Source organism: Callospermophilus lateralis, chromosome 6, assembly GCF_048772815.1.
Source record: "Callospermophilus lateralis isolate mCalLat2 chromosome 6, mCalLat2.hap1, whole genome shotgun sequence".
NCBI lineage: Eukaryota > Metazoa > Chordata > Mammalia > Rodentia > Sciuridae > Callospermophilus > Callospermophilus lateralis.
In genome coordinates this window covers 81546203-81562015 of record NC_135310.1, presented here as the reverse complement: position 1 = coordinate 81562015, position 15813 = coordinate 81546203, and the positions used below count along the sequence as shown (strand labels likewise).

General features: G+C 37.6%; 1 protein-coding gene across 1 annotated transcript in view; it reads right to left on the bottom strand.

The window, feature by feature from the left end:
* The window catches only part of Lca5 (lebercilin LCA5), a 67576-nt gene that overhangs the window by 32820 nt on the left and 18943 nt on the right, over positions 1 to 15813 (bottom strand). Inside the window, exon 2 of the mRNA XM_076859986.2 lies at positions 1641 to 1999. Within this exon, the coding sequence (XP_076716101.1) occupies positions 1641 to 1839 (199 nt within the window). The 5' untranslated portion in view covers positions 1840 to 1999. The remainder of the gene's footprint in view (positions 1 to 1640; positions 2000 to 15813) is intronic.

Genomic DNA, 15813 nt, shown 5'->3' with positions numbered 1-15813 from the left:
TAAAAGAGAAGAAAGAATATACTATAAAACATGAAAACCTGAGAATTCAAGTGATTAAGATGCTGCTTTCATAACATTTGTTTTTCCTTAATCTATATTAGTTGCAATTAAAACCTAGAGAAATTAACTTGGTGTTCAAATAAAAATATCAGTTTAGTTCCATTATTTGATCTAAGATGGACAAATGAATACAGATTTTAATTCAAAAGACAGTGGAAAACAGAAAACAATATGAGACAGATGGAAAATGATAATTGATAATTCCTAGTTGATACTGGAACCATTTTTCACAGCTTTTTCTCCATATCTTCTCAAAAAGATAAGGCTTACCAAATTCTGACTCTAATTGGGTGACTTGGTAAGTTGCTTTTGGGGGAGGAAGGAAAAATTAAAGTACTCCTTACCTAATAATACCTTAAGTATGTTAATAATTTCTTAGGAATAATAGGCATTTTCTAAGATCCAATTCTAAAAGATATTTGCTCTTAATTATAAAACAGAAGCTTAAGATCATGCTTTCAATTATGAAACTAACAAGATCTTCTCACTGAAACAGGTTTGGAGGAAGGGATCCATACCCCACCATCCCCAAAAAACACTGTGCTTGTGGCAGGGGGAGGCACTCAATTGTTAGAAATATGGGCATCCCTGAGTAGCCAGATAGGGGCTAAATTAGGGGTCCATGAAAAGACTGCTTTCAAAAGGAATACATATTCTTTGTAGTTTTTAATAGTATCATCACTTTTCAAAGTAAAAATTTATAAAAGCAAATTAAATTATACCCATGCATATGTCTTTTCAATAACTATTCCCCACAGAAATAGACATTAATTAAATTATATTATCATAATATGCAAGGTATTTCATGATATGGCCTCTATCATTCTTTCAGCCTCTGATTTTTATCACTCTCTGCCTTGCAAGTTTTACCAATCTAAGCTACTGCTGTTATAACTGTGCTTTTTAAATGCATATAATAATTACCTCACATACATTTACCATATTTTTCTAGAATGTTGTTACTCAGTACAATGAGATTTCTTGACCCAAAATTTAATAAAATGAAGAAATTATAGAAGACTAGGTAACCAAATATATTTTTAATGATTATAATGGAGATCATAACACAATGGGAAAAAAATTAGTCTGGTAGTCTAAAATTCCAAGGGTATTCCTAGTTTTAATTCAAACCTTTGGAGTCAGCAATAAATTACCAAGGGTAAATAATTTCACTCAAACTATAAAAATGCCCCTAGCAACTTTATATCAATACCTTTCACTACTTTTTAAAAATGAAGATACAGAAAAGTACAACTGTCTCGTAGGTTTTCTTTTGGTTTTGCCTTTATAGGAAGTACCTTAGAGATCCAAAAATAAATATTTACTTAGGAGGAAGAGAAAATAAGCAGCCTTACATTATTTTATTTTGTATAATGCATGATTTTGAATATTAAAAATGGAACAGATAGACCCATTAGCAAGGCTTATATAAATTTATTAAAATATAGCCTATTAAAAATGTAAATCAGCCTACATCCATACACTATACATACTAATAGAAGACTTCCATTCGTACAAGTTTTCCTTAAGCACTGTACATAATCTTCTAGATCCACAGAACTCTTCTAAAGAATACTTACATTGGCAATATACTTGGTTATCTGATGCTTGTTTTTTAGAAGTTTTTCCCATAGTAACTGTAGGTGAAGGAGGACTAACTGGCGATGACTGACCAGAAGACTGGGATGTAGTTCCAAACTCAGAGGAATAACTAGAGCTGTGTTGTTTGTCTGCTTTTCTTTCTTGATCAGCATTTGGACTTTTTGCTCTTTCCCCCATTGTTTTGAAAAATGGTCTCTAGTCACATAAATTCACAGATTGATGACAACACTGAAGAACATTTTCATAGTCTTCATAATATTGTTTCCAGGCAATTTATTTTTTCCACGAAATATACTTAATCCACATTCACATTAGCACCCAAGATACACTTTATTCCCTATAATTAAGGAAGAGGAAAGGAGACTCATCATACATTCATGGAATACATTTCTACAATTAATTATAATGTAAAATACTAAAAGAAAAATAATATACCATTTATAATTTTTATAAGATGCTATAATTTATCTATTTTCACACATAAGTTTTTGACAGTATTTGGACAAAAGACAGTTTCTGTCATGGCCTAGAAAGAAGATAACATGCAAAGTACTTAAATAAGTGTTAACTAATTTGATTTCCTTGAATCTTAAGAGTTATAATAAACATAAAACTTGAATCTTAACAGGGCAATAACCACCAATATTTTTCTTTTTTTGCTTAGTGGGAGGGAGAACAAACATGCAAATCTGTGCAAAGAAAAATACCTAATATTTACTACAAAAAATGTAAAAATTACGTATACTTTTAAAAAATTAAAAGAAAAGGCATTTGACAAAAAGCATTTCCAAACATGACAGGAAAATGGTTACCATTTGTAACATGTAAACAAATACCTCACATTACCTAAGAAGAAAAATATGAGGACAGAAGGTAAATAGGCAAAATATATAAGACCCAAAAAGGCAATACAAATGATACACAAAAATGTTCATCCTCATAACATTTTAAAACTATCATATTATTAAACTTTTTTTCAAAACAATAACACTGTAGAGCTGCCATCAGGAAAAATCCATGGAATTTTGGGGAAAAAATGGTAAGATGTATTAAGACTTCAATTGTTGTTCCTTCTCACCCTGCAACCGGCTTCTCTATCATCATCATCTTTTTCTATTACCAAAGATTGAACCCAGGGGTGCTTTACAAGTGAGCCACATCCTCAGTCCTTTTTATATATTTTTTAGAGATAGGGCCTGGCTAAGTTTCTGAGGCTGGCTTTGAAGTCTTGATCCTCCTTGCCTCAGCCTCCTGAGGTGTGCACCACCATGCCGGGCTAATTGTGCTTTTAATCTCTGATTCAATAAAACCATTTCTGGATTCTGAGAAAATGACTCTAAAAATAGGGAGAAAGTCATATGCAAATGTCTAATGGAGGACAGTGCAATTTTTTAAAAATGGAAGCAACCCAGATATATAACCATCAGATTAATTAAGAATATAATTTATGTACTATAAAGTCCATACAGCATAGTATTTGTTTACAAAAAGTTTGTGTTCAAGAAAAATGCTTATGCTATTGTGGTAAAATAAACAAATTCCAACTAGTTTATATAGTATGATTTCAATACACATATTTATTGAAAAGAAGATTAAATTACTAAGTATTCTTCCTATTTAAACTCTGATCCTTTTGCCTTGATCCTCCTTTTAAAATAACTGAAAACAATTTACAATTTAGTCCACATTCACATTAGCAATCAGAAGATACACTTTATTCCCTATAATTAAAGAGGAGGAAGGGAGACTTATCATACATTCATGGAAATAGTGTCTGCCTAAGCAACTTGGTTTTAGATTTTTGTATCTCTCCTTTAAAATATTTTGTTTTCTAATACATTCACATTAGACTACTTTTAAAATGAGAACAGTTGCTTTTAATATTTGGAAAAAAATCATCTTATTGATGAAATTAGTGTTAATAGTATAGTAGTCCTAGGAATAAATGAACAGACATATGCACAAGACTAAAATAATCAAAACGACCATCAATAAGAAACTGACCTTAGAAACTGGAAACATCCACACAATGCAGTACCACGGAGCTATTAAAATAACAAGGACTTTCTTTGTATATCTGCTAGCAATCTGAGTAATTCTCCAAAATATATTAAGAAAGGTAGATAGATAAGAGCATATATAGTGTGTAGTATGGTTTTGATATGGTTTTTCCCCAAAGGTTCCTATGCTGGAGGCTTGGTCTTCAGTGGAGCAGTGTTGAGATTGGTTGAACATTTAAAAGATGGTGCCTAATAAAAGGTAATTAGGTCACAGGAGCATCACCCTTGGAAAAGATGAATGTTAATCTTCCATTAAATTCTCAAGAGAATGAGTTATTATAAAAAGACTCAGGCACCCTGATTCTCTCTGCTTCCTGTCTCACCATGTGATTTCTTCTTTCATCCTTCATACTTTCATCCAATGTATGACATCCACCATGAGGCCTTCACCAAAGGCTGAAGAACCAGGGCTGCCCATTCATGGAACACCCCATAAAACTATGAGCTAAATAAAGTTCTTTCAAATAAATTTCTTTCTTTATAAGTACACAGCCTTATTTATCAAAGGAGAATAACATATATTTTTTTAAAAAGGTGGAAAGATAACTCATTTTTAAAAATTAAATATTTGATTTATCTAGGGTAGACTGTCCAAATAGAACTTTCATCAAGGATGTAAAGGTTCTATAATTTATTATGTCCTATGTAGTAGCTGGCCACATGTGGTACTGGGCTCTTGAAATGTTGCTACTATGGCTGAGAAATAATTTTTTAATTTTAATTAATTTAAAATGTAAAGGCCAAATGTATGGTGGTTAGCTTATTGAAAAAAAACAACTATAGCATAACAGAGGAAGAAGAGCTTGGAAAAGGGATGGAAACTAAACTCTTGTATAAACCTATATGTAGACTTGACTTTGAAAATAAATTTTTAAAAATAAAATTTTTTATAAAGCAATTCCTATAAATCAAAAGAAAATAAAACAAATCGCTCTAACTGCATATATAATTAGTGGCAAAAATACATAAAGTAGCCAGTTCAAATAACTTTAAAACACAACTTGACTTTATTTTCCCAGAGAGAGAGATCCCACTGACAAAGCAATACAATAAGGGCTATTTTCAGTAATTGTATCATTGGTATTGTTATTCTCAGACTAATACATGTGTTAAGATAATTAAATGAGTAATTATTGTTGTTGAGCATGGTCACTAGAATTTTCAACAGGAAAAGAAAAAATTTATCTAATAATGTAAACTCTAAAATTCTGAAGTCCAAATTTTGAATTACAAGTATCAGTATGAACTTAAGATGACTTCTTAAAAAAAAAAAAAAGTCTTAGCTGTCCACTCAAAAATTCTAGAAATAAAAAACAAATGAACCAGGTGTGGTGGTGCATGCCTGTAATCCCAGTGGCTTGAGAGGCTGAGGCAAGAGGATTCCAAATTCAAACCAACCTCAGCAGCTTTTCGAGGCCCTATCTCAAAAAATAATGTGGCTCAGTGGTTAAGCACCTGTGGGTTTAATCACACACACACACACACACACACTCACACACACACACACACACACACAAAAAAAAAACCCAAAAAACTAAAATTGAACGAGTTGTAGTAAACTAGCACCCAAATGTGGCTTCTGAATGCCACTTCCCAATAAAAGAACTAAAGCTCCTTGTAAACGTCTAATTTCATGTCTGAGGGAAGAAATATAAAAGATGAATCAGAAATCTAGAGGTTTGGTCATTTCAGAAAGCAAGGAAGATATCAGACACTACTGATGAAGTACCAAAAGGGCTGAAGAGCCAACTTGAAGACGCTCCTACTAGCCAAAGATGGGAAATGTTCATCAATAAGTGATTAAAACAGATCAAATATATGTAATCTCATATATTTTAGAAAATCAGTCACCTTTGGAAGATGCTAGAGAACCAACTCATTAATTAGAAAATTGATACATAAAGGGGTAAAAATGAGTATATTGCCTACAATACCAAAAGCTGTATCTTAAAATAACAATGTAGCACATGAGGGAAAGTATTTCTTTAGAATTATTTTAGAAAACAAAGGGAAAAGAAAATATTGAAGTGAAAGAATTAGAATATTGACATTTTGTAACCACTAATGAAATAATAAAGCTAGATAATGAATACCAATGGCTATAACCAAGTATTTCAGTTTGGACATAAGGTATTCCCCCAAAAAGCTGCTGTTAATCCAATCATTTCACCTCTGAATATTCTATTATCAGCACTATACACTTATCAGTCCATTCTAGTTTAGATGGACTGAATGCTAACTGTAGGCTATTGGAAAATGGCTGGAGGAGTGGTCATGGGGGGCATGTCCTGAAAGGGTTCATCTTCCCTGCAACTCTAAGTTGCCATGAGGTAAGCAGTGCTCCCTTTGCCACACCCTTCTGCCATGGTATTCTGCCTCTCCTTGCACCCAGAACAATGGAGTCAGCCCGCTATGGACTAAACCTCTAAAACCATGAGTCAAAATGAACTTTTCTTCTTCTAAGTTGTTCTTATCAGCTATTTTGGTTACAAAAAGGCAAAACTAACATGTTGTGAAAAAAAAAAAAAAAACAGATATTATGTGCCTCCTCATAGTACACAATAATACCTCCGAAGTATTTGCCTTCCCTCCCAAAAGAGTTAAATCTAAATCTGATCAATCATCTAAATGTAAATGACAATTTACAGAAAACACAAGGTGTTAGATTCTTACGCAAAAGTAACTCAATTTTAAAAATCATCACCTACCCACCCAGACATGACCTTCCCATTAGGCTTGCCCCCAAAGAGTCCCTAATTACTGAAACCACAATACAGATACCAAGTAACAATCATAGGACCAGAAGGGTTATTTTTAACTAGTTCATTGTACATGACTATATAATAAATAAGTTTTTTTCCAGCAGGCTACTGCACCTTGCAGAAGGGCAGCCTGGCAGATATTCTCTGTCAATAAATCTTTGCTTGAACTCAGAGATGTGTCTCTCATGGATATTTGCACCAGCCACCCTAACACAAGGGACAGAAGGATAGAAGTACAAGGAAAATAACAGCAAAATCCAAACTAAGGCAAACTCTACAAGAAAAATGTTTCTTCAACAAATAAATTACAAGCAGAATAGGAAGATGGTATTTATATATTGAGAAAGTCTTAAGAATTAAGATTTTTATTAAGAAATCATAAAAATTGTAACCTATGGACTTTATTTAAATCCTGATTCAAAAAAAGTTGTATAAAACAAAAAGTGAGAAAGTTTAAACACTGGCTATTTAATATTAAGGAATAACTGCTTTAGATAAAATAGTGATATTATGATTTGTTTGTTGTTAAGAAATTTTTATATCTTTGAGATATATGTTCAAGTATTTACATGTAAAATTAAATGTTTGAGGTTAGTTTCAAAATAAACTAGGGAGAATGAAATAAGATTTGCAATGAATTGATAGTTTTGTAAATTGGTGATAAAGACTTAACAGCTTCATTTTCTGATAGTTTACTTCTGTATTTGTTCAAAATTTTCCTTAGTTAAAAAAAGATTTAAAAAAAATGAAATACAAACTTAAGTATTTTGTTTGTTTGGTGCTGGACTAAACACAGGGTCATGTTGCATACTAAGCATACACTCTTCCACAGAGCTGTATCCCAAACCCAAACCTAGAACTTTGATCTTACTTCTGATATAGTAATATCTAGCAATCTCAATCTCTGTTAAAACTCACTATTATATCTTAAATCAGCAAATAATAACGTTTTAAAAATAAATCCAATCAGCCCGAATCTTTTACTCTGCAATCCTGAAAGAAAACACTTTCACATGAATAAGTATGTGAATAAGAAAAAGGATAATGAGTAAGAGCAGGGAAGGGTCTTCACACCTCATTGGCTGTGCAAATTTGGATTTTACCTAATCTATCAATCTAAATCTAAAATCTTAAAATTTTTATCTGTAAAATAGGACTATTAATAGTAACTGCCTTAGAGAATTGCTGTAAGGATTAAATGGGATAATTCAATAACTATTACACAATTAAGTATTTGGTAAACATCAGCAATTTTATTTATAATTAAACACAAGATTTATTTATAATTCAAACACAAGTCTTTGACAGGTCCTTGTCAAAGACTTTTGCTTTGCTAATAATAAAAAGATGATTTCAAGACGGCAGATTAGAGGCACCTAGCACCTGCCTGCTTTTCCACAAGGCAGAACCAAAATAATGAGTGTAGTTGCTTGTTGAGGTGAGTGGCTGTGAGAGAGTGCTGGAATTCAAGAGTTGAGAGAAAAAGACCTTGAGAAACCCTGGGATTTTGAATATTGAAATAGTGGAAGAAACAGTATCCCAGCACTGACCTCAGAGCAGCATGGCAAGGAGAGAAGAAATACATCACCACCAGGGTATAGGTGAAAGGGGGAGTCCCAGAGAGCTGCATATACAGAATTTGGAATTTTGCAGCCATAAACTCTAAACAGATAAAAGATCAGGAACTGCATAGTGAGCTAACTCTGGAGAACTTCTCCCCACTTCCCAGTGTATTTTCATAGAGTTGTAACTGGAAGTCATACTAAAAGGGTCTGTTGTCTGAGCTTACTGCTGTGGAGATCAAAGGGCCCGGCATTTTCCTTTCTCAGGGACCCTAGTAGACCCTGTAGCAATTTCACAATACTGGTTAAGTGGGTATTTGCGTCATGAATTGGTTTGGCCCAGGTAAGAGATCTAGCACAAACCTGATGAGAATTATGAGATGAGAAACCAGGTTGTGAGGTGGAGGGAAATGGAAGGTACTTCCCTTTAAAGTCTGTAGTTTGAGAAACCTGACAAGTCCATGAGAGTAAACAGTCATATATGATTTGGTATGCAAGTCATGTGTGGGAGCACCAGGATTGTGGGTGGTGAACTATGCAGAACCCACTGCCACCCTCCCAGTACAGCTCTCAGGCAGCCCACAGCTCTCTCTACCCACTTGGGGCATCTAGGGACAAACTGGATTTTTCTCGGCCCAAGGAATGAAAGTTCAAAAAATTCCAGAGAGAATCTTTGCTTAGTGAAATCTGAATTCTGTACTACTTTGCTAACACACTGCAGCTTCAGCCTTTGATCCACAACCCAAAAAGCTACAGAGACAGTCTTTGCCTGGATAGCTCTGCATGCTGTGCTAGCTCATTTCAGCATGAAAAAAGCTGAGTGGAATTCCAACCAGATTCAGCCACAAATCACTCCTGCTAGCCACCTGGCAAGCAAAACAAAAAAAAGGAATGGAGAATGGGGGCCTGTGAATAATCCTTAATTTTCTCTCCGTCCACAGGGTGCACAGCCTAAAAAGAACGACAGAGAAGGCTTGATCAGCATAAGCTGCAATCATCCTCTCTTCCCCCCAAATAAATTTTTATTTATACCTTTTTTCTTTTCTACTTTTTTATTTTCCCCCATTTTGAACTTTTAAAAATTTTAACTTTAAATTTTAAAAATATTTTATGCTACATGTTTTCCCCTTATCTCTTGGTTTTGCTCCCCCAAGCCCCAACAGTGCTAGGCATCAAGCCCAGGACTTTACACATATTGAGAAGGTGCTCTGCCCTGAACTACACTCCAAATCCCACTAAGAGGAATTACACCTAGCTCTAGCCATGACTTGGTCCTGCTCAAACCTTGGCAGATACTTCAACTTAAAGAATATAGGGAACAGAAGCCCCTAGCTAATGGCCCATCCCAAAGTGGGCACAAATGGGGGAAAGGCTCTACCATTTCCCTCCCGGAAACCCCCTCCATAATAGCAGAAAGAAATAACAAAACCATTTTGGACATTGTGCCTATGTGAGTCCTCAGTGTTGGTTTTTTTTTTTTTTTTTTTTAACATCCTGCAGATGGCACATCATTGACAAGTGTGAATCTGAGTGCCACAGAGTTGGAACTGTGATCTGGGTCCCTGCATTTCCACCTGAAAAACCAGAAACTGACCAATATCTAAACAGAGGATAAAAAGCTTCAAGTCCTTCACCATGATTAGAAGGGTCAATATGAGAACTGCTTTCAAGTGACTATGGAAACCTCTACCACCTGATAGAGGCATATATTCCCACTGTAGGAGCAACCACAGAGTGCCACTCCACCCTTCTGTCTATACCACATTTAGTTAAATTATCAAAGGGATCCCACTCTTGCAAAGCCTTCAAAAAAAGGTGGGCTTCTTAGGCTCCAATACACTGCACATTGTGTGAAAACTCACTAATCACAGCTGAAGATGCCACAGGGAGACCATGTTACAAAGTCCAGTTGGAATTAAACCCAGAATTACACAATAAACTGATATCCAAGATACATCATCAAAAGAAGGCCAGTTAAGAAGTTTCTCAAATAGAAATGGAAGAGCTATCCATCTCAAGAGATGTACAAACACAACATACAAACAAAAAATGATAAAACAAGGCAATAAGAACCTTCTAAAGTTCATAGTTGTATAGTAACAGATTCTAAAGATATCAAATTAGATAAAATACTGGACAAAAATTCAAAAGGATGACTTTTTAAAGCTCAGTGAATTCCAAGAGAATACAAATAAACATCTGAATGAATTCAAACAGACAATGCAAGATATGAATGAGAATTTCTGTAAATGGAGTTTTTGAAAAAGAACCAAATAGAAAAGTTCATATAAGAGATCAGGCCCAGCAACCCGCGGAGCGGCAGAGCCACCACTGCGCCTGAAAGGTAGGCACACCTGCCACCCACCGGCAGGTCAAGCCCAGCAACCCGCGGAGGGGCACAGCTGCTCCACGCACCTGCAAGGTAGACAGAACCGTAACCACCGAGAGAACAGGCCCAGCGGCCCGCCAGAAACATCGCCCCGGTTGGGGGAGGGGCAGAGCTGCCACCAGCGCCTGCTAGGTAGGCAGACCTGCAACCAACAGACAGAACAGGCCTAGCGGCCAGCGGAGGGGCAGAGCTGCTATTCGCGCCTGCAAGGTAGGCAGACCTGCGACTCACCAGTAGATCAGGCCCAGCAACCCGCGGAGCGGCAGAGCCACCCCCCCGTGCCTGCAAGGTAGGCGCACCTACCACACACCGGCAGGTCAGGCCCAGCAACCCGTGGAGGGGCACAGCTGTTCCACGCGTGTGCAAGGTAGGCGGAACCGTGACCACCAACAGAACAGGCCCAGTGGCCCGCCAGACACATCGCCCCGGTTGGGGGAGGGGCAGAGCCGCCACCAGCGCCCGCTAGGTAGACAGACCTGCAACCGACAGACAGGCCTAGCGGCCAGCGGAGGGACAGAGCTGCTGCTTGCGCCTGCAAGGTAGGCGGACCTGCGACCCACCGGAAGAACAGGCCCAGCGGCCTGCAGAGGGTCTGAGCCGCCGCCCGCGCCTGCAAGGTAGGCGGACCTGCGACCACCGAAAGAACAACCCAGCGGCCTGCCGGGGTGATAGGCACATTGCCCCAATTGGAGGAGGGGCAGAACTACCGCCAAAGCCTGCGAGGGAGACTTTGCAACTATACAAGAGCAATATAAATATATAGGGGGAAAAATCAATAACACAACAGTTTCACCAAGCAGAAAGAAACGCGAGCAGTATGAAAAGACAAGGAAAGAAAGGACCACAAGCAATGCAGGTCAACTCAACTTTAGAAGAGGTAATATCTGCAGCAGATGGAATGTCAGATAAAGAATTCAGGATATACATGCTTCAGATGATCTGAAGTCTCAAGGAAGACATTAGACAGCAAAATCAGACAATGAAAGACCACTTCGACAATGAATTACATAAACAAATCCAAGAAGCAAAAGATCAATTATACAGGGAGATAGAGGTTATAAAAAAACAAACAAACAGAAATCCTAGAAATGCAGGAAGCAATAAACCAACTTAAAAACTCAATTGAGAATACTACCAGCAGAGTAGAACACTTAGAAGATAGAACATCAGACAATGAAGACAAAGTATTTCAACTTGAAAAGAACATAGAGAGCTCAGCAAGACTGTTAAGAAACCATGAGCAGAACATCCAAGAAATATGGGATAACATAAAGAGACCAAACTTAAGAGTCATTGGGATACAGGAAGGTATAGAGGTCCAAACCAAAGGAATGAGCAATCTATTCAATGAAATAATACGAGAAAACTTCCCAGACTTGAAGAATGAGACAGAATCCCAAATCCTAGAAGCTTACAGGATGCCGAATGTGCAAAATCATAAGAGATCCACACCTAGACACATTATAATGAAGATGCCCAACATACAGAATGAGGAGAGAATTTTAAAAGCTACAAGAAAAAGGAAGCAGATTACATTTAGTGGTAAACCAATCAGGATAACAGCTGATCTTTCAACACAGACTCTGAAAGCTAGAAGATCCTGGAATAACATATTTCAAACACTGAAAGAAAAGGGGTTCCAACCAAGAATTGTGTATCCAGCGAAATTAAGCTTCAGGATGGAAGATAAAATTAAAACCTTCCATGATAAACAAAAGTTAAAAGAATTTGCAGCTAGAAAACCATCTCTTCAAAACATCCTCGGCAAAATATTACAGGAAGAGGAAATGGAAAATATCAATGAAAACCAACAGTGGGAGGTAGTACAGTAAAGGGGGGGGGGAATAATCAAAGAGGAAAACAAACCATGTTTAGTAACATAAACAAATATGGCTGGAAGAACAACCCATATCTCAATAATAACCCTAAATGTTAATGGCTTAAACTCACCAATTAAGAGACACAGGCTAGAAGAATGGATCACAAAACAAGACCCAACAATATGCTGCCTTCAGGAGACGCATTTGATAGGAAAAGACATACATACACTGAAGGTGAAAGGTTGGGAAAAATGATATCACTCATATGGACTTCGGAAACAAGCAGGAGTGTCCATACTCATATCAAATAAAATAGATTTCAAGCCAAAGTTAATCAAAAGGGATGAAGAGGGACACTACATACTGCTCAAGGGAACCATACACCAACAAGACATAACAATCATAAATATATATGCCCCAAATAATGGTGCAGCTATGTTCATCAAACAAACTCTTCTCAAGTTCAAGAGTCCAATAGACCACCATACAATAATCATGGGAGACTTCAACACACCTCTCTCACCACTGGACAGATCTTCCAAACAAAAGTTGAATAAGGAAACGATAGAACACAATAACACAATTAATAACCTAGACTTAATTGACATATATAGAATATACCACCCAACATCAAGCAGTTACACTTTTTTCTCAGCAGCACATGGATCCTTCTCAAAAATAGATCATATATTATGTCACAGGGCAACTCTTAGACAATATAAAGGAGTAGAGATAATACCATGCATCTTATCTGATCATAATGGAATGAAATTGAAAATCAACGATAAAAGAAGTAAGGAAAAATCATGCATCACTTGGAGAATGAACAATAGGTTACTGAACGATCAATGGGTTATAGAAGACATCAAGGAGGAAATTAAAAAATTCTTAGAGGGGATCCAACATGGCGGCGGGCAGAGAGGCTGCGCTTTTAATGCACTCCCAGTGATGGGGTCATAAAGTCGCAAGGATAACTCTTGGATTCTACCAACGGAGATTCTCCTAGCAAAATTCCACTGAAGAGAGACCGCCTAGGAGCTACTGTGTGACCCGGACAAGCGGGACCCTGCCACTAGACGCCGAGTTCCAGATCCACCAGCCACAGTCCGCGCACCACGGGCACAGCTGCAGATCCGTCCACCCGCCCGCAGCCAAAGTGACTGGGTCCTGCTAGACGCCGAGACACAGCTTGGCAGGAAGAAGTCTTTAGCCAAGCCTCCACGAGCCAGGAGCTGAGGCGAACCGGGCCGGACCAGTCCCACCCCTCCCCTCGGACACTCCGCCAAGGAGCCTGGGGCCCGCCATAGCAGAGAGGTGACGTCATCAAAGTTCGGCCGGCGGAATTCCTTCCCAGCAGAATCCACTTTAGCAGGTGCGTGACTCCCCATACAGATACAATCAGCCAGGAAACTTCATTGACTTCTCAGGGGTCGTGTCCGTAGGGACGCAGAGGGGATCCCAGACCCCAAGGCCCCCATATCACCAGCGGTGACCCCCAAGGTCTTAGCCGCAAGTTTACCATAGCATTGGGGCTTAAAAGGGACACGCAGTGGGGCTGCAAGTGTAACTAGATCTCTGGAGAATCACTTCTGGGGAACAGGACCTGGCTGGCAGGCTGACAGGAGGAAGGGGGTTAAGAGCTGGAGAAGTGAAATGGCTCGGGACTTACAAGTCTGAGAGACCCCCAGGAGACGCCCTACAGAGATAGCTCTCGGCAGGTAGAGAGCAGACGCTCCGCTTGGAGGGCACAGCTCTGCCTACTGGAAGAGAAGAAGGTGGATCTCTAAGACTTTAATTTTGTTGTTGTTGTTGTTGTTGTTGCTGTTGTCGATATTTTTTTTTCTCTCCTTATTCTCTCCCTGTCCCTTTGCCCCCTTTTCCTTCTCTCTTTCTATCCCATTTCAAGTTTTATTGTTCTTTTCATTCCCCTCTAATCTATCTCTCCCTCTATCCTTTTCTCTTTTTAACAGCACCTTCATTCCCCTACCCCCCAACTCTCATCCCAAGCATTACATCTTCCATTGTGTGTAATTGTCTAAATGCAAATAGGTGAGTGTCTCGAGGCTGTCTATAAGACTCCTAAATACCTAACTACTACCAATACCCTGATCCAATTGCCTGGTAGTATCCACCTTCAGTGGAGCAATCTTCTAAAGTAGCCAAGACATACTAATCATCGTACCACCAGAGCACCCAACCTAAACATATAGTCCTAAGAACAAACAGCAAATCATTATATGCATACAGAACCCAGAAGCCTTATATGAATTGAATGAATCAGCTTTAAAGTACAACAAAACCCAACATTTCTAGGCATAATCTCCCACCACAAAAGAGAGACAACAGAGATATACAAAGCCAAAACAAATGTATAGGAGAAAGCAGTTACAAAGCAGTCAAACAGAGCTGGAAAGCAATGTGAACAATATGAAAAAACAAGGGAAAAAAGGGTTACAAACAATGCAGGACAATCTAAATATACAGGAGGACCTAGAAGAATCAGAATGGAACGGAATATTAGAGAAGACATGAGACAGCAAATCCAAGCATTGAAAGTATATTTTGAAGAGGAACTAACCACACAAATTCAATCCGCAAAGAATGAGCTTTACCAGGAGATAGAGGTGTTAAAAAAAAATCAAGTTGTAATCATAGAAATGCAAGAAACCGTAAATCAGATTAAAAACGCTAATGAGAATATTACAAACAGACTAGATCAAGTAGAAGTCAGAACATCAGATAATGAAGACAAAGTTTATCAACTTAAAGAATATAGTCAACACAGAAAAGATGCTGAAATCTCACGAGCAATCTATCCAAGAGATATGGGATCTCATCAAAAGACCAAATTTGAGAGTCATGGGGATAGAAGAAGGCACAGAGAATCAGTCCAAATGAATGGATAGCTTACTAAATGAGATAATACTAGAAAACTTCCCAAAGATAAAAAATGGAATGGATTGCCAAATCCTGGAAGCTTACAGGACCCCAAACATCCAAAACCATAATAGACCAACTCCAAGACACATAATTATGAAAATAGCTAACATACAGGACAAGGAGAGAATACTAAAAGCTACGAGAGAAAGGAGGCAGATTACATTTAGGGGTAAACCAATTAGGTTAACGACTGATTTTTCATCACAGACTTTGAAAGCGAGAAGATCCTGGAACAACGTATTTCAAACACTGAAAAATAATGGATTCCAACCAAGAATACTGTATCCAGCAAAACTAAGCTTCAGATTTGACAATGAAATTAAAATATTTCACGATAAGCAAAAGCTAAAAGAATTTGCAGCCAGAAAACCAGCACTGCAAAGCATTTTGAGCAAAATATTACAAGAAGAGGAATTGAAAAATAGCGCCCAAACTAACAGTGGGAGGTATCTCAGTAAAGGGGAAGAAAAATAACCAAAGAGGGAAAACTAGCCATTCTAAAATAAATAAATAAATAAACATGACTGGAAGTACAAACCATATTTCAATTGTAACCTTAAATGTTAATGGCTTAAATTCACCAATCAAGAGACATAGGCTGGATTAAAAAAACAAATC